The 18071-nt window shown below is 61.4% G+C and overlaps 2 protein-coding genes across 2 annotated transcripts in view; one reads left to right on the plus strand and one right to left on the minus strand.

The window, feature by feature from the left end:
• The window catches only part of PEX11G (peroxisomal biogenesis factor 11 gamma), a 9545-nt gene extending 2574 nt beyond the window's left edge, over positions 1-6971 (plus strand). The window contains exons 3-5 of the mRNA XM_077745714.1: positions 2690-2868; positions 5702-5764; positions 6318-6971. Coding sequence (XP_077601840.1) covers positions 2690-2868; positions 5702-5764; positions 6318-6552 — 477 coding nt within the window. The 3' untranslated portion in view covers positions 6553-6971. The remainder of the gene's footprint in view (positions 1-2689; positions 2869-5701; positions 5765-6317) is intronic.
• Positions 6972-8608: 1637 nt separating this feature from the next.
• Positions 8609-18071, minus strand: part of ARHGEF18 (Rho/Rac guanine nucleotide exchange factor 18) — an 82440-nt gene continuing 72977 nt past the window's right edge. Inside the window, exons 19-27 of the mRNA XM_077745720.1 lie at positions 17864-18042; positions 16954-17045; positions 14778-14960; positions 13658-13795; positions 13182-13303; positions 12672-12728; positions 12532-12579; positions 11875-12409; positions 8609-11029 (exon numbers count right to left, since the gene is read on the minus strand). Of these exons, the coding sequence (XP_077601846.1) occupies positions 10716-11029; positions 11875-12409; positions 12532-12579; positions 12672-12728; positions 13182-13303; positions 13658-13795; positions 14778-14960; positions 16954-17045; positions 17864-18042 (1668 nt within the window). The 3' untranslated portion in view covers positions 8609-10715. The remainder of the gene's footprint in view (positions 11030-11874; positions 12410-12531; positions 12580-12671; positions 12729-13181; positions 13304-13657; positions 13796-14777; positions 14961-16953; positions 17046-17863; positions 18043-18071) is intronic.

Below are 18071 nucleotides of genomic sequence, written 5' to 3' on the forward strand. Positions count from 1 at the left end.
TTTCAGTCTGACTCTCTCTCTCTCTGACCCTCCTCTGCTCACGCTCTCTCTCTCTCTCTCCTAGAAATAAATAAAAAATATTAAAAAAAAAAATTAAAAAATAGCTGGGGCGCCTGGGGGGCTCAGTCGGTTAGGCAGCCGACTTTCGCTTAGGTCATGATCTCGCGGTTCGTGGGTTCGAGCCCCGCGTCGGACTCTGTGCTGACTGCCAGCTCAGAGCCTAGAGCCTGTTTCAGAGTCTGTGACTCCCTCTCTCTCTGGCCCTTCCCTGCTAGCGTGCTGTCTCTCTCTCTGTCTCCTAGAAATGAATAAAACATTAAAAAAATTAAAAAAAAGATAAAAAAATTTTGCTTTCTTTTTTGGGATGACCACATGTTCCTGTTTTAATTTAAATTGAAAAATAGCTGGGGCGCCTGGGGGGCTCAGTCGGTTAAGCATCCGATTCTTGATTTCGGCTCAGGTCGTGATCTCATGGTTCATGGGCTCGAGCCCCGCATCTGGCTCTGGGCTCTCTTTCAAAAGAAATAAATAAACTGAAAAAACAATAGCCCATACATTCATACATTCCGAAAGGCTATACAGGCTATTCGTAGACTAAGTAGTCTCCCTCCTTCCTGATCCCCTCTTTCCTGGTTTGTCTCCTCAGACACAGCCCTTCTCAGCTTTTTGTGATTGCTTCATGAGATCTGTACACGCACAGGCAAATACACATTGTTTACCTAGTGAGCTGTGTGCCACTTACACCGTTCGGCCACTTGCTTTTTTCACTTAACCAGCACAACTTGGGGGTCACCCCGTCTCAGTCCAAACAGAGCCCCCTCCGTTGTGGCCACCTGGCGCCCTGCTGTGTGGCTGGCTCGTCCCCTGTTGATGGACGCGGAGGGTTGGCCATTACAACAGCGCTGCGGCCCCGCGATCTCGAGCAGTGTTCCCTGTACGTGGGACCATCTTGTCCCCTCCCAGGGGCCATTTCCCCAGGCGATGGGCTCAGAAGCCGCCTGGGGCCAGCCTGGCCAAGCCATGCCCCTCCCTGGGCTGCCCTGCCCGCCCCCTCCTCTCCCCCTTCCCTTCTCTGAGCCGCTCCATGTTCAGACACGCCCACCCTCGCTCCACCCCAGTGCCCATGGCCCAGGCACTCCAATCTCAAGTGCTTTCCTGGACCTTCCCCCTGTTTTGACGCCCATCTCCTACCTTCTTTGATTAGGGCATGCTTCCCATGTGCCCCCGGAGGATCCCCCTCCCCCATCTCCTTGCCCAGAACAAGAACTCCTTTGCTGGGTCCAGTGTTTATGTGTCTGTGCCCCCTGCCCTGTGAGTATCTCCTCCCCGGTGTAGGGCCTTGACCTTGCTGCTTCTCTGGGGACACTGTGGAATGTGCACATCAGGACGGGCGGGGAGGGCCCTGCTCCCATGGAGGAGTGGAAGGTGCCAGGGCACCAGAAGACCCCAGGCAGGCTAGGGGAGCTAGAGTGGGGTTCAGAACCCAGAGGGAGGCAGGGTCACAGCTGGCTAGTAGGGAGGAAGGGGGCAGCCTCATCAGGCATTGGTGGGGCGGGGGCTCCTGGGAAGATGGAGAGAAGAGGGAGGGGTATGGTAGGCTGCTTGGAGGCCCCCAGGGGGTCAGATCCCGAGGGGTGGGGCCCAGGAACATAGCCTGGGGACCAGGCTCCCGAAGCCTTAACTGGATAAGGCTGTGGCTCAGTATTCAGGGTTGAAGGGCTTGGTTCTGCCATCTGAAGGCCTGGGGCCTGTGCTTGTATGAGAAGGGGCCCGTGGCAGCTCACCCCAAGCGCTCCAGTTTGCCTGTTTGTGGGGATGGTGTCCCCTGTCTGGTTTGGGGCGGCGACCCAAGCCTTGCAGCCTAGTGCCCGTTTACCGTGAGCATTGCGTGTGCAGCAGCCTCGTGTTAGAGCAGCACCCGCCCGAACCCGTCACGGCTCTCGCTGAGCCATCCGGGAACTCAGAAGGCATTCCTGGGGGCGCCAGCGTGGCTCAGTCGGCTGAACGTCCGACTTTGGCTCAGGCCATGATCTGGCTGAGTTTGAGCCCCGAATAGGGTTCTCTGCTGTCAGCTCGGAGCCAACTTTGGATCCTCTGCCCCTCCCCCCCTGCCCCCCCCAGCTCGTGCTCTCTCTCAAAAATAAATATATATGTATATAAAAAACATTCCTGGTACCAGTGTTCACCCCAGGCCTAGTGAGGCAGAAACCCTGGGGCTAGAGGTGGTTTTAAAATTTTTTTAAAATGTTTTATTTTTATTTTTGAGAGATAGAGCATGAGCGAGGGAGGGGCAGAGAGAGAGAACGGGAGGCACAGAATCCAAAGGAGGCTCCGGGCTGTCAGCACAGAGCCCAGTGTGAGGCTGGACCTCACGAACCGTGAGATCGTGGCCTGAGCTGAAGTCAGACGCTTAACTGTAGGGCCACCCAGGCGCCCCTAGAGGTGGCGCTGTTGAAGCTCCCCGGGGACTCCCAGTGCAGCTAATGGGACACCGGCTGTTGCCCTGGGCGATGACCACACTGCTGGGAAGCAGACATCGGGCCTTTCTCCTGCAGCGGCCCAGCCGCGGGCCAGCCTGCCGGGCCCGGACGTTGCCCTGTGACTGCCACCTGGCCTGGTCTGGGTCCCTGAAATGGGCCTGGGTAGGTCCGACTCCAGGCTCATCCCCAGTCCTCTGCTGTTCCTACAGGGGGAGGACATCTTTGTCCGCTGTGTGTCCGTCCTGGGCAACCTGGCCGACCAGCTCTACTACCCCTGTGAGCACATCGCCTGGGCTGCCGATGCCAAGATCCTCCGCGTGGACTCTGCCCGGTGGTGGACGCTGAGCACAGCCTTCTGGGGCCTCTCCCTGCTCCTGGGCATCGCCAGGTAAGTGGCGGCAGCGCCTGCCAGCAGGCGGCATGGGGGCGCTGAGACCCGGGCCGATGGGCAGACGGGCTGGAGGCTCGAGGGCCTTTGCCTCTTCCCATCTTCCTGTTTTTCTCCGTCCCCGGATCCGTCCCCCAGCGGCTGCCCTGACAGATTCCCACAAACGGTGGCTTCAGACATCACACACTGATGTCGCCGGGCTGGGGGGCGGACGTCCAATATGGAGTCCCCGGGCTAGAAATCCAGGTCACGCCTTCGGGAGGCTGCAGGGGACCGGCTTCTAGAGGCCACTGCCCTGCTCGCCTCGTGGCCCCTCCTTCCATCTCAGGGCCTGTCCCTCCAGCCTGCGTCCTTCGTCACATCTTCTCCGACTCTGACCCCGTGCGTCCCTCTTCTGAGTGTCATCCCAGGGCCGCCTAGGTCACCTCCCATCTCAAGACCCTTAACTCAGTCCCACCTGCAGAGCCTGTTTGTGGCGTGTAAGGGAGCACACTCACAGGCCTTGGGGACTAGGCGGGGGACATCTTTGGCACATGTGCGCATGTGCCCGCCGGAGCCAGGAAGCCCAGGCCTGGTCAGAAGTCGCAGGTGTGGCTGCCTGGCCCCGGGTCTCTCTGTGTGTGTGGCCATCGGCACACATCCCTGACACAGCAGCCAGGGGCTCCCTGATTGGAACCCCATACAGTTTCTAGAATTGTAAAAGAATGGTTTTCTCTCAAACAATTTCCTCTCTGTAAATTTGCTGAGTGGGTGTGCTCAGAGTCCCCCTCCCTGTTCCGGCGTTTCCCAGCAGACGCCTCTCAGATCGCCGAAGGGAGGGGGCAGTGCCCACGCCAGCTGTCGCTTGTCCCTGGGCAAGACACTGGCGCTCAGTAGCCCTTGTTTTCCCCCCGCTACCCGTGCCCTGACTACACTCTTCTCATCGATGGTCTGAAAGATGAACAAACCCCAGAGTGGAAAACACACACAGGCCGTGTACAGTCCTAAGGCAGAGGCCCCTCTCGGCATTGCTGATTCTTCCCCGGCTTTGATCTCGCACCCTGCCGACATGCACCCCAGGCTCCTTCTTGATCTCGGCCCCCCCTCCCGGCCGTGGGCCTTATGCCTGGACAGCTTGCCTAGTCTCTCTCTGGGTGTTGGCCTTCCCCATGAGCTTGGGGACCCTGGCAGGCACCCAGCTATGCTGAAGCTCCCAGCGGCTGGCTCACGGCCTCTCCTCAGTACTGGGGACCTCTGGCCCCAAGAGACTTCCCATTCCTGTTTTAGGGCAGCCTTGGTTCCGTCAATTTTATAAACATTTAATTTTTTATTTTCTTTTTTAAGGCTTATTTAAAACATTTTTTTAATGTTTGTTTATTTTTGAGAGAGAGAGAGAGAGACAGGGTGTGAGCAGGGGAGGGGCAAAGAGGGAGGCACAGACTCTGAAGCAGGCTCCAGGCTCTGAGCTGTCAGCACAGAGCCTGACATGGGGCTCGAACTCACGAACAGGGAGATCATGACCTGAGCTGAAGTCAGACGCCTGATTGAGCCACCTAGGCGCCCCTACAGCTTATTTTTTTAAGTTTATTTTATGAAGTGGGGGCAGGGGGGAGAGAATCCCAAGCAGGCCCGGAGCCCAGTGTGGGGCTTGAAATCACAAACCATGAGACAATGATCTAAGCCGAAATCAAAAGTCGGACGTTTAACCGACTGAGCCACCCTGGTGCCCCTCGTTAACTATTCTTTAAAGATTTAAAAATTTTTAAGTAATCGCTACATCCAACGTGGGACTCAAGCTCACAACCTTGGGATCAAGAGTTGCACACTCCAGTGACTGAGCCAGCCAGGCGGCCCGGTTCTAGTAATTAAAAAAAATTTTTTTTAATGTTTTATTTATTTCTGAGAGAGAGAGAGGGAGAGAGAGGCAGTGTGAGCAGGGGAGGGTCAGAGAGAGAGGGAGATACAGAATCCGAAGCAAGCTCCAGGCTGTGAGCTGTCAGCACANCCTCTAGTAATTTTTAAAAAATATACTTTATTTTTAGAGTTTTGGGTTCACAGCCAAATTGAACCAAAAGTAAAGTGGGTTTTCCTAGATCACCACCCTCCCCACATCCCTCCATTATCAAAATCCCCCGCCAGTCGACAGACCCACATCAGCAAGTCCTTGGCGCCCGTCTGTGGTCCATGTTAGGATTCGCTGGGTGGCATGTTCTGTGTCCTTGCACAAATGCGATGACACGTGTCCACCGTTAAGAGTATCACGGAGTAGCTGCACTGCCCTACGGTCTTCTGTGCTCTGCCTATTTTTAGAACGCATACTTTTCCCATCATTTCTCCGTACTTGGTGTGAGCAAGTGTGAGGGTCACGACCAGGTGTCCTTAAGACCCAAGGCGCCAGGGAGGTTGTTGAAATGCAGATGCCCAGGTGCCTAGGGGTTCGGTTTCTCCTGGTCCGGGCACCCAGGGCCCAGGAATTGGCGTTTTGCCCTAGTCTTCCAGGTGGCTCTGATGCAGACCCACTTCCCTCACTGCAGGTACTGACCTGTGTCCCAGTCTCTGGGGACACGTCACCTGGTCAGGTACACATGGCTGGCCCTGATAGCAGAAGCACTGGACGCTTCCAAATGTTGTGTAGACAGTCCGGGCAGGCCGGGGTCCGAGTCAGGAAGGAGTCCCTAGGCACAGCCAGGTCTGGAGTTCTGGGGGGGGCGCGCAGGCTCAGCAAGCTTTACAGGGAGGCTGGGGCCGCAGTGGCAGTGTCCGTCGGGGTGGCGTCGGGAGCTCAGTCCTGCGTCCCCACCCTGCTTGTCTTGCCCCTCTGGTGGCACGTCCCCCACCCTCTCTGGTGTTGCAGGTCCTTGTGGATGGTCCTGAAACTGAGGCAGAGGCTGAGGAACCCCACGGTGGCCTTCACCAGGTACGACATCCAGGGACATTGGGGGTTTGGCCGGGAGAAGGCTGGCCCCGGCCTGCAGCCTGGGGGCCCGGGTGGGTGAGCCTCGCCCTCTGCAGGCCTGGGCAGGGGCGGCCTTGTGTGCTCCATCACGGGAGCCTACAGCAGCTCCAGGGGCTGGCACAGGTCGGGAAACTGAGGCTTGCTTGAGGCCCGGTAGGCAGGAAGTGGCTGAGCCTCCGTGGCTGCGCCCCCAGCAGGAAGGCTGATCCGGGACAGAGTTGTTTCTTGAGGACGGTGCTCACTGCGTGTTTCATCAGGGCTGGGAAGGAACGTGGGGCAAGGCCGCGGCCCCGCAGGCCCAGAAACTGCCCCCCTCCCTGCCCGTCTCCAGTGGCCGGAGGACCGAGGTGTGGATTTGAGAGTTTCTGGGCCAGTCTGTGCCCTGTTCATGCCCTGGGCTCCATTGGGGGGTTTGACGGGGACTCAGTCCCACATTCTCCTCCTTCTCCCAGCCTGTTTGGGGGAGTGAGGGCACTTGTGGGTCATTCACAGCACCTTCTCTTTGTCCCCACAGCCGGCTGCCCCGGAGCAAGAGGAAGGCCATGGAGGCCCGGGTCCAGTTGGAGGTGCTGACCCTCCTGAGCAACCTGGCCGACCTGGCCAACGCCGTGCACTGGCTGCCTCCGGGGGTCCTGTGGGCCGGCCGCCTCCCCCCGTGGCTGGTGGGCCTCCTGGGCACCATCTCCTCCCTCCTCAGCGTGTACCAGGCTGTCTGGGCTGGTGACCGGGCCGAGGCCACCGCCCCCTGACGTGGCCTGGGAGCTGTGGATGCAGCTGCAACCCTACTGGGGGGCCCCTTCCCAAAAGGCAGGAATCAGGCGGGGGCTGGGTCTTTAATTGAGTGAATCAATGCCAGGTGTAGGGAGGTATGACCGAGAGCGCTCCGAGCAGCCTTGGGGACAAGGCCAGGGTCGGGCAGGATGCAGGCAGAAGTGAGGCCCCCCCACGTGCTGGGGGCCAGGGCCTTCCCAGCGCTGTGGGGGAGGCTTCCCTCAGGTCCGGAGCGGGGGGTCGCCAGGCCTTGTGTGCAGAAGAAACTCAGCAGACCCTCGCGCAGCCTGTGCCCCACATTCAAAGGGGAGTGGGAGAGCCCGGACGGCAGGTGCCAGGCAGGCCTCCGGGAAGCTGAACTGACGGTCGATTAAAAGCCATGCGGGTGCGAGGCGTGAGCGTGAGTTCCTGTCTCCCTGGCTCCTGCCCCTCCCGCCTCTAGGCCTTCCTTTCCGAGGTGTGGAGGTGCCGCAGTGCCTGGAAACCACACCTCTGGAGCCCGCCTTCTGGAACACACTTGGCTCCATGGCCCCCTCCAACTCCGCACGCACAGCCCACTGGCCTGGCGCCGCCGTCAGCCGAGGTGGGCAGCTCTCCCGTCTCAAGCGCAGGGGCGCCGCCTCCCACCAGGCCGCGCCTGGGTCCTGCCCTCCTGGGCGTCCCCGGGGTGCTTGCGGTGGCTGAAGCATCTCCCACTCGGACAGCCTGCACCCGGGGCCGGTCTGAGTGCTTCGCGGGGGCCGAGCTGGGGCTGGGCCACGCAGCCTCCGGTCTCCCACTGCGAGGGCAGCAGGCAGACACCCACAGATGGTGGCCAGCCCACACCTGCCCCTGTGACATGTCCCTGGGCTCTCCACCCGAGTCCTTGTGGGAAGGCAGAGGGGAGCGTGCTCTCCCTTACATCCCGCGAGCACTGGAAAGATCCACGAAAAGTGGCAGTGTTTGCAGCCCCGGGGGCTTCACATGACAGCCACCACGTCGTTTCCTGAGGAAGCAATGTGGCAGGAAGGGCTGGGGGGGAGGACCACTCAGGGTGAGCATGGGGTGCAGAAGAGACCCACCTGTCCGGTCCACCCGGGGTTCACAGGTGGGGGGCAGGCCCGGCTCTTGGCCCTTAGCACAGGCCCCCTTCCAAGCACTCGGGGCCCCCAGAGAGACTGGGGGGGGGGTCACAGCAGCACCCGCTCACCTGCCTGGAGACTCCGGACTTGTAAGGCATTGCGAGCAGGGTGTCTGTGGGCAAACCACGGAACGCCGGCTGTTAACAGGTCACAGGTGCCTCAACAGTCTGGTGTCCCCGTGACCCCGGGACACGCTGCTGGGTGGTCAAGGGGAAGCCCCACCTGCAGTGTGGCCACACCCCCTGTGCAGCCTCTTCAGGTTGGGGGCACAAGCCTGTTCCTGGGAGCTGGGCCTAAGCGGGCTCTCCCGGGACCCGGGGGGCAGGGAGGCTGGTGGGCCTGGGGGATGACCCTGAGGCCAGCAGGCGCCACTCTGGGCAATGGCTCCTTGTCAAGAAGGCTGACATCCCAAGACCATGGGGACAGGCCTGAAGGGAAGGGGACGGCGCGGGAGCAGGGAGGCCTGCGGGGCTCCGACACCTCAGGCTTGTCTGGAAGGCTGCTGCTCCTGGGGCCCACGGCCGCCCCGGCCTCGCCACCGCCTCCAGGGTGGCCACCGCCTGGGGCATCCTCAGAGGGAACCCGGGCGGGCTGATGGGCCAGGCTCTTCTGTGCGGGGCGGGGCCAAGCTTGCCCAAGAGTCCCGGGGTCCCCGAGGCTACCACCCCAGCTGGGGGGCAGGGGAGTGTCAGCTGAGGGGGCTCCTACGGCGGCCCGGGCCAGGCAGTCTGCGGGGTCCTGGCCATGGCGTCCAGGCCTCCCCTAGGTCCTACTGCAGCAGAGGGGGTCAGGGGGCCCCGCCTGGGGAGGGGAGCCATGGAGTCCCCCTGCGAAATCCACCGTGACAGCTCTGAGGTCTGGGCAGCGAACCCTAAAACAAACCCCAATCCTCAAAGCAACCACTCCTGCCCACTCTTCTTTGACGCTTTTATTGCTGGAATCGGTTCTTAAGTTCTAAGACGGTTCTGAGAGACCCCGCGGTGAGGAAACGCTGCGATCGACGTAAGGGTAATTGTCGGGCGGACTAAGATTATGGTCACGATTAACAAAGACGTGCACAGACTCCACAGAGAGAGCATCTGTTCAACCACCAGCCACACAAGGAAAGTCGGGCTCCACTCAGGGGTGACCTCCCGCTGGCTGGAGATGCACTGACTCTGCCCCGCTGCGTGGCATGACTGAGAAACCTCGGTCGCACGGCGTAAGCCCTGAGTCCTGCCGGATGATGGGGGCAGAAACTCCTGGGGCTTCTCATCAGCTAAGGAATTGTGGCGTCTCGGAGGGTCGGACCTGAGCGCACCCACGAGGGGCACCTGGCGGTAAAATCACCCAGCACGACGGAACATTCTCATTACGACAGGACAGGAACCTAAGGTCATTTCCTAAAGTGCTCCGACACGTCTCGGTACGACAGCACGAACACGGACTAGACACGTGGCACAGACGCGCTCTGCTGTCACAGGACCAGAGGGGACCGCGCTTCTCCTTGCTCCTGGAGGAGGCGGCTGCCAGCCGAAGACACAGTTGGGGGCGGGGGGAGCAGGCAGGGGTTCTCAGAGAGGCCGGGGAAGTCACACGGCTTCCTGTGCTTGGGAGAGGTTCACAGCTGCTGCTTTCGGTCCCTCCGTCACAGATGCCTGTGTCGTCCCCACCCTGCTCCTGGCCAGCTAGGGAACCAGTCCTCCCGCCAATGCCTTGGAAGGGACTTGGCTCTGGGCTTGGTGGGGGAGCCTGGGGTGCAAAGGCTGGAGGATCCCCACCCCCGCACCCAGCACCCAGAGTTCCTCCAGAGCTGAAGTGTGGCTCGGACCCATTTGCTTCCCGACTGTTCCGGACGTCCACAGCTGTGCGGCTGGAGTGTGTGTGTGTGTGTGTGTGTGTGTGTGTGTGTGTGTCCCCTCCAGGCGAAGTTGACAGTAAGCTGGCATGGCTCATTGGGCACGAGGCACCCGCAGTCATCTGTCCATCTGAGGTCTCCCGGCCACACGTGACCCCTCCAGTATCTCACCCTGTCTGCCAGGACGTGGTGGCCCACCCACTCTGTTCCCTTTACCAGCATCAGCCCCTCAGTGAGGGACACCTGCCCTGGGGGCGTCCTCCCTGCGGGCCCAGGAACACCAGCCCATCTCATGGGGGCTGGGGCCCCTCTGCCCAGGGGTGGGACCCTCAGGCCCTCAGGAGTGCACTAGCCCTGCCTATAGCTCTCGGTGTGCCTTCTCTGGACAGGCTGAATGCTCAGGGAACAGCTGGTGCCCTTGAACCCCACAGAATCATGCCAACTGGGTGAGGTTCCTCTGGAAAGCACAGAGTTGGGCAACAGCAGATCTTAAAAACCTCCACCAAAGTAAAATGAGTTATGGCCTGCCCCTTCCAGAACCTACAGAACCGGACTACGGTGCCACCGGCCATCCGCCTCACGCACCCTGGCCTGCGGCCCTCGGTCCCCAGTGGGCTGTGCGTCACCCCTGGCCTGAGCTCACGCCCCAGCCTTGAGGTTCGCTGTGAAGACACATGGGTCTCTGCTTTGGACGCTGATCCTGCTGACACCACCCAGCCCCTCCTGGTGCCCCAGTGACACGCTCCAGCGTCGCCTGGGGGCTGCGGAGTCTGGCCCAGGGCCGGCACCTCCTCCTCAGACTGGGGCCTGGCCTGTCACCAGGCCTCTTGCGGAACCACCAGCGTTCGTCACTACCTGGAACGAGGGCGTGGCGTCACCCTCTTCCTACCCAGATGGGGGGCTACACCCGAACACAGCTCCTCAGGTCAGCTCTGGCTCACCCTTCGATTATAAACTTTACAAACTTTCCTTTCGATATTAAAAAGAAGTTTAGAAAGTTACCCAGGCACCACTGCTAATCCTATAGAAAGAGCCTCGAGACGACAGGCCCGCCCCCGGCCCAGACCCCAGCCCCAGCCAGGCGGTCGCTGGTGCTGGTTTGCTCGGGAAGGGGGGAGGGACAACCGGGCTGCTCCCCGGAGAGCAGGACAGGGAGGGGTTTGCACCTGGAGCCCCAGCCCCTCTAGAAGAAGATGACGTCTTCCTTGCTGGCTTCTTCCTTGTCCAGGGGTGTGGGGGGCAGTGGCAAGGGCGACGGGGGCATGGGTGCGCCCCCGGGCTTGGGGGTGGAGCCCTCTGGGGGGACGTCAGCCGGCGCTGGGCAGCAGGGGTCTGGAAGAGAGGGGGTGGCGGGCGGCAGCCCCTGCCGGGGANGGAGTGGCGCGGAGCCGTGGCTGCCAAGCAGGACGGGGCTCAGTGAGTGGCGGTTCCGAGCGGCGCTCTCATCCTTGCCCATGAACTTGCTGAGGAGCAGCTGCTGCTTCAGGTCGAAGGAGGCTGAGGGCAGAAGGGCACAGCCCGGGGTGTCCGGTCTCGCTCCAGACACACAAGCAGCCCCCCACCTTGGCCAGTGGCCTCCAACCCCTCTCCCTGGCTCTTGCCCCAGGCAGCCGAGGGAGGACGTCTGCACCCACGGCCAAGGACGGCCGCAGAGACAGCCACGCCGGACCGCAGAGGGCCGCTGGGCGAGAGAGACCCCAGAGCCCGGGCAGTCCCGGGACCCAGGCCCTGTCATCAGGGAACACCCCAGGGCTGGCTCCCCTCAGCCAGAGCCTGCAGGCGGACAGCGCCCGAGGGAGCCCCTGGGCTTTCCCTGTGGGGGACCGCTCACTGCAGAGTGCTCTGCGCGAGGGCCTCAGTGTCCCCTCTGTGGAAGGAGGACACCGCAGAGACCCGGGTGCTCGTGTCGGCACTGGCTGGGGGCTGGTGGGGAGTGTGGGCACTGCTGGCCTCCGTGGCCCTCAGTGACCCGGGCTCTCTGACCTCTCCTGGGTCACCCATTTGCAGGCCCTTCTTTCTGAACGGGCAAGATGTTCCCTCGTCCCCAACCCCAGTGAGAGGGCCGAGGTAGGAAAGGGACACGGGGTTGGACGTTTTAATTTTGCTTCTCGGGGTGAAAGACCACGTGGGGAGAGGCCGTCCCTGTAGCCTGGTGTCACCAGCTGCACCTTCCAGTGTCCTCCCGGTGCCCCTCCAGGGAACGGCCCTGCGGTCCCATTTTGGTTTGCTCACAAGAAGTGCTCTGGTTTCACAAACTGCGCATGACTGGACAGGGCAGGCCCCTGCGATTCCCCCTGCCCCCCACTCCGCCTAGAGGCCGCCGGCGCTCGCCCCGCGCTCACCCGAGCTGTCCCAGCGCTGCGAGCCCCTGCTCTTGCTGCCCTTGTCCTTGCCGCCCTTGGTGGACGCGGCCAGCTTGGTGGGGATCTGCTGCTGCACGGCCGCCTGCCTCTGGATCTGGTTGGTGGCGCTGAGCAGCTGGATGGGCACGTCGCTCTTGGCCGGCCGGCTCTCGGCGGGGGCGCTGTCCCGGCGCGCCACCTCGGGGCGCTCTGGGAACTCGGGGCCGGGGCCGGACAGCAGCAGGCTCGCCCGGGGTCCTGGCGCTTTGGCGAGGGCGGTGGGCCCCTCCAGCCCGTCCCCGTTGAAGCTGGGAGTGTGGCTTGAGGGCTGGGCCTGAAAGCGACAGACGCCACGTCCCCCCATCCTGCTGTCGTTNCCGCCCCCCAGCTCCTCCCGCTGCTTCTCGAAGTTGCGCTGGCGCTCCTGCTCCAGCAGCAGGTTCCCGCGCGTGGACTGCAACCGCAGCTGCTTCTCGCGCTCCTGGAGGGCGGCCCTCTGCATCTCCACGTAGCTGTCCTGCTGGGCGATGACGGCCTGCGGCGGACGGGGGGAGGCCCCGATTCGAGGAGGCGGCCTGCCCTTCCCTGGACCCCAACCTCCCACAGAAGGGCATGGTCGCAACCCCTGCTACCCCCGTCCCGCCCCCCGCCCCGTACCTGGAGGCTGAGCAGCAGCTGGGACAGCGTCTGGATCCGCTGGACGAGCTGCGGAGAGGGAGGGAGACGCTGGCGCCCTGTACAGAGCAGCACGGGACATGCACGCCCGCCCCCGAGGGGATGGACGCCCGCGAGCCTACCTCCGACTCCAGGACGGCGGGCAGACGGGGGCCAGACTCGGCACCCGGCACTAGGGCCTGCGGAGGTAACAAGGTCAGACTCGAAGAGCTAAGGACCTGCTTACTATTGCCAAGCCACCAACATCCCCCACCCCTCCAGCCCTGCCTGGTCACGTGACCGGCGTTGAGTCTTGGTGTCTGGGAAACCAGGGCACAGGGCAGCCTTCCTGGAGGCGGGAAGGCGGCTGTCCTGGACTCCCTGTGTGGCAGCCTCTGTGCCCCAGGACACTTGTACAGACCCTAGCTGGTGGGCCCTGTAGGGTCTCTCCTCTGCTGATGCTGCTACAGCTACTGCCCTGGGCCTGTCCCCTCCCTCACCCCACCCCTGGCCACCGTGGGCCACTCCCAGGGACCACGTGTCGCTATTAGCCAGATGGAAAAGAAAGACCACCCAAGCACAGGCTGTTCACACCTGTTACCGATAACCGAAAGGGCCCGGGCGGCCGGGACCTGGCTATGGAAGCAGCATACCACAGGCGGTGGCTCCTCGGAGGCCCCTGGGGTGTCGCCGGGCTTCGAGTCTGGGCTGCTCACCGGGCCTTGCCGGTCTTGGGGGCCAGGGTCGTTGCCGCAGACCTTCTTAAAACTGCCATCTGAAAACCCCAATCCAGGTGTGTGAGGAGGCTGCAGTTCCCCCAGAATTCTGGACCGGGCCCCACACGTCCCCCCAACCCCGGTAGGAAATGTGGCCAGGCCGCTACCCTTGGGCCTGTGCCAAAATGGCAGCACTGGAGACAGCAACCAGCAGGAAAGGGAGGGGCTGGTCCGTGTGCTGCTGTCAGAGCATGACTGACGGCACCCTGAAGGTTCCAGAACCTCCTCGCAGAGGGTTTATAATCATTGGGGGGAAGCAGCAGCAGAGAAGCCCAGCAGTAAATGCCTCGGCTTTGCAAAGGGAACGTTCCACGAAGTTGTCCCGAGAAGCCCCAGGCGCAAGCCCCACTCACTTTTGCTGGGGCTGCTCACAGTGTCGTAGCCCCTGAAGGTCTCTGCCCTGTGGGGCAGGTCGGCAGGACCTCCCCCGTCTTCCGCCTGGCCATTGGCGCTGCCCAGCTGCCTGCAGATCAGGCTCTGGATGTCCCCGACTGTGGAAGGAGACGGGAGGAAGCGAGTCACCTGGAACCATGCGGGGCCCGAGCATCCAGGGCCTAGAAGCTTGCAGGCCCTTGGTCATGGTCTCCTAACTCCTGGTGTGGGACTTCAGCCCCACCTCCGCTCTCTGCGCCCCGCTAACTTATGTGGCCAGGACATGCCAGTCTGTGCCTGCAGGACAGGCCGGGCCTCGGGGCAGCACACAGGAGGGGCTGGGGAAGAATTCAGGGTGCGCTTCGGTGTCGACAGGCACACAGCAGGTCGGAGGCCACGGGAGGGCAGCCTTTGGGGGCAGGCCCGGTCACCCGAAGTGCTCTCGGACAAACAGGCTTTGGCCAAGTGAGGCGGTGGGGAGAACATTCCAGGCCGAGGCACAGGATATGAGAGGGTCCTCAGGGGGCCAAGAACAATGGCCCCTGAAGAGATGTGAGGAAGCAGGAGGTCAGTGTGGCTGGAGGAAATGAGGCGGAGCAGAAGTGAGTCGACAAGGGGCCCCTGTGGTCTCTGTTCCCTTCACTCTGAAGGAAAGGGCTGGAGGGCAGCCGTGCCTGTCGTGTGTCGGTGAGAGCAGCTGCTGGCTGCCCCCTGGACCCAGTGAGCGCTGGCGGGCTGGCCACAGGCCGGGGGCTCCAGCAGCGATCCTGCTGGCTCCAGGAGGCAGGCCTGGCCAGCACCCTCCTGTGGTCGCTGTGCTCGGAAGGCTCTTCCCACTAGATGAGGGGTTCCAGCCCAGGGTGGGGGGGTGGAGGGGGCGGGTCTAGAAGCCCTCTGAAATGACCCACCAAATGTGGCTACATGCATATCTCTGCGTAGATCACTGGTGACCCACTTCTCAGAAGAGCCTCCTGAATGTGGGGCCTCCATCGACCTCAGATCCCAGAGGCCTCCCTGAGAACTGCCCCCCCCGCACCCTCCCCAACTGTGGGGCAGCAGCGTCCTGGCGTCCTGTGAAGGCCCCCAGGCTCGGCTCCTTACTTTCAGTAATGGCCGACTTGAGGATCAGCTCCCCCTGCACGATCTCGGAGGGATCCCCTCCTCGGAAGAGGAGCCGCGAGTGGGCGACGTCTTCCAGCCCGCTCATCTCGGCCATCTCCAGGTAGATCTGCTGCTTCTCGCCAAGGCTCTGAGCGATCTGCTGGTCTTTCATGTTCAACCGCTCTGCAAAGGAACGTGGGGGGAGGGGGGCGGCTGTGGTGGGCCTTCTGGGATCATTTCACCCAGGAGTGGGCTCTGGGAGCCCCTGCAGAGTGGGGCTGGCCTCCGGGGACCCCGGCTGACCTGCAGCCCACCCCTCCAACAGCCCATGGGGCAGGTGAGGGCACGGGCCTGCCTTCTGATGGTTCACCTCAGTCAGAAAAACTAAACGCCACGGGGTATATGTGAGGACTTGAACAGGCTGATTTATTAGTTTGGGCCCAAGTGCGAATCTTAGAAGACTTGGTTTTCTTATCCAGAGCACCTCCCATCAGGCATTTAGGCCAAACTCCCTGCACATCTCTGGGTTTTGTGCCCTTTTCTGTAGTTGGGCACCGGCGACGCTCTCACTGGTGACTGCTATCATACACGTCACGTTCGGCTGCATCTCAGCCTACCATAGTTTTGTGGTTGACTCTATGAGATTTTTGGGGCAAATAATCACGTCACATGCAAAAAAGCACAATTCTGTCCCTTCCCTTCCAGTCACAACCTGACTTGCGTTTCTCCCCTGATCACCGTGGCTGGGACCTGCAGGATAAAGGTCATATAATGGTGACCGGGGCTGGCCCGGCCTTGCTCCTGATTTTGAGGAGCATCCCTGATGTCCTGGTCAAGGATGAGGTCAGCTGGGGATGCAAGGTGGGAACGAAGATCTCCGTATTTCTAACGCAGTCTTGTCAGGAACGTGAGGAGCCACACCGTTGGAGGACCGCGGCAACCCCGGGGACGGGTCTGATACAGGGGGCGTGTGACAGAACCAGCCGGCAGAGGGGGAGTCTGAGCGAATACGGCGTTAGCACTGTGTGTCCCGGGTCAGTTTTCCACCCCTTTCTTTTGGACATTTTCATTAATAAGCGTCCTTACGCACACGCCTCTCCCTACTAAGAGAAATGAAGTACGAACTACCTAATTTTAGGTGCTTATTGTCCAAATACTACCTCATTTACAAATAAAACTCAGCGAGAGGAAGGAGAGAAGCTGATGGAGACCACAAGGTACTAGGAATTGTTGTTGGCAGTGACCTCACTGGGGTCCCACAGGAGTCCGTTAAAGGCGGGAGAAGAAAGGATAAGCACGTACGGTGCACCCGTACAACGGGACGGTATTCAACCACAGAAAGGAAGGAAACTCACACACCCTCTGACACGGCTGGCCCCCGAAACATCGTGTTCCGTGGAATCAGCCCGACATAGGAGGGGAGAGATCGCAAGGCTCTACACATGAGATCCCTACACGGGCAAGGTCGTAGAAACAGAAAGTAGAGCAGAGGTTACCAGGAGCCGAGGGAGGAAGGAGCAGGGAGTGACGCTAATGGGCACGGGGTTTCTTGGTGGAGAGCCAAAAATGGCCTGAAATTGTGGTGACAGTTGCACAATCTTGCGATATATACCCAAAAGCCACCACGTGGTACGGTTTAAACGGGTGGACTGTGTAGTGTGTGAATTATGTCTCAATAAAGTAGTTAAAAAAAAATTAAAACACGGAGGAGGGAGCTGAGGCCCCCAGCCTCAAAGCCGGGCTAGTCTCGGCCTGCCAGGCTCCGGGAGGAGGCTGCGGGGTCCCCCGCAATATTCCAGGTCCCCTTCGGGTTTTTATGTATGTGACCTGGGACACCCACAGCGAGCTCCTTCCTGAACAGGGACCGAGGGAGGAGGCGGTGTGTGCGGCAAAGCAACAGCGTCTGGAGGTGGCTCAGGGGGCCCCCTTTCCCACACCCCCTCCCGCAGACCGCCACCTCATGACAAAGTCTCACTGCGAAGGCCCCACCGAGATGTAGGACAGGAGGCGGCCCACAGGACTCCTCCAAGGCCAATCCCAGTGGGAAGGAACAGAGATGCCACTCCTGGTCCCAGGCCAGCTGGACACGGTCCCAGGGTGTGGATGCTGCTGTGGGGCCTTCTCACCACACGAGGGACACATCGTGGGTACAGAGGGCCAGACTCATTCCCCTTACCTTGGAAGTCCCTGAGCCGCAGGGCACGGGCCTCCACCACCTTCCTCTCCTCTTCGGCCTCGCTGAAGGGCCCCTCCTCCTCGTCCGGACAGCTGCAGGGAGAAGGGACAGATGGGCAAGAACGCCTCGTGGGCAGGCTGGCCGCAGCAACGGGCACGGAGGGCTCTGTCCGCAGAACCAGCTGCCAAGAGCATCTGGTTCTGTGGGTGATGCAGCTTGTTAATGGTGTGGGAGAAAATGAGGGAGAAGAGAAAGGCAGCCGTCGGCATCCATCCTGTCTCCCAGGGTCCACACGTGACCAGCCACAGGTTTACGTGCCCCGTCACAATGTGGGGGAGGAGGAGACTGAGGAACCTGAGGACAGCTCAGTTTCTGGGGGACCCGCAGAACTGGGGTTGGGTACCGAGGGGGCTCTGGGCAGGCTAAGGCTCCGGGAAGCTGCCAGGAATGAGGAGAGGGAGCAGCAGGCTGGCTGGGTCCTGAGGGGGCCCCTGGGCTGAGGAAGAAGGATGGGAAGCCGCGATCTGCTCCAACAGGCCTGGCCCCGGCAGGTGTCATTCGCTGCATCCCACCAACACCCAGGTTAGAACTGCCTGGCCCCACACCCGCTGGCCAGCCACATCCGGGCCTCTTTAGCATCTGACAGGTTGGGCTGGTGTCGGTTGGAGCTGGGATGGTGGGTGCCATGTGTCCCTTTTAGGCGAGGAGGGTGGACAAAGCACCGAGGCGGAATGAGGGAGAGGAAAGGCAGAGGGGTCTCCTGCTGCTGACCTGTGACCTCTAGCACTCTCTCAGGCACTTCAAGGCCATAGCTGACTGGCCAACTGTCAAAGCCCAAAGTCAAACTGCTCACTGCGGGGGTGGGGAGGTGGGAGGGAGGAGTGGGGAGGCACACGCGGGCCCTTCTCACCTCTCAACGGCCCTTCTGATGTGAGCCATCCAAGTGTTCCTCTCCTCTTTGGAGCTGGTGTAGATCTCGTACATCTCCGGGCCGCGCAGGGAGGCGCTGATCAGGAACATGGCTTTCTCCTCATTGGCCACTTCCCTCACGATGAGCTTTTGTAACGAGATGACCGGGCGCTTGGAGTCCTGTTGGGGGTGGGGGGGCAATAGTACCT

Source organism: Crocuta crocuta, unplaced genomic scaffold (assembly GCF_008692635.1).
Source record: "Crocuta crocuta isolate KB4526 unplaced genomic scaffold, BGI_CrCroc_1.0 scaffold650, whole genome shotgun sequence".
In the NCBI taxonomy this organism is placed as follows: Eukaryota; Metazoa; Chordata; class Mammalia; order Carnivora; family Hyaenidae; genus Crocuta; species Crocuta crocuta.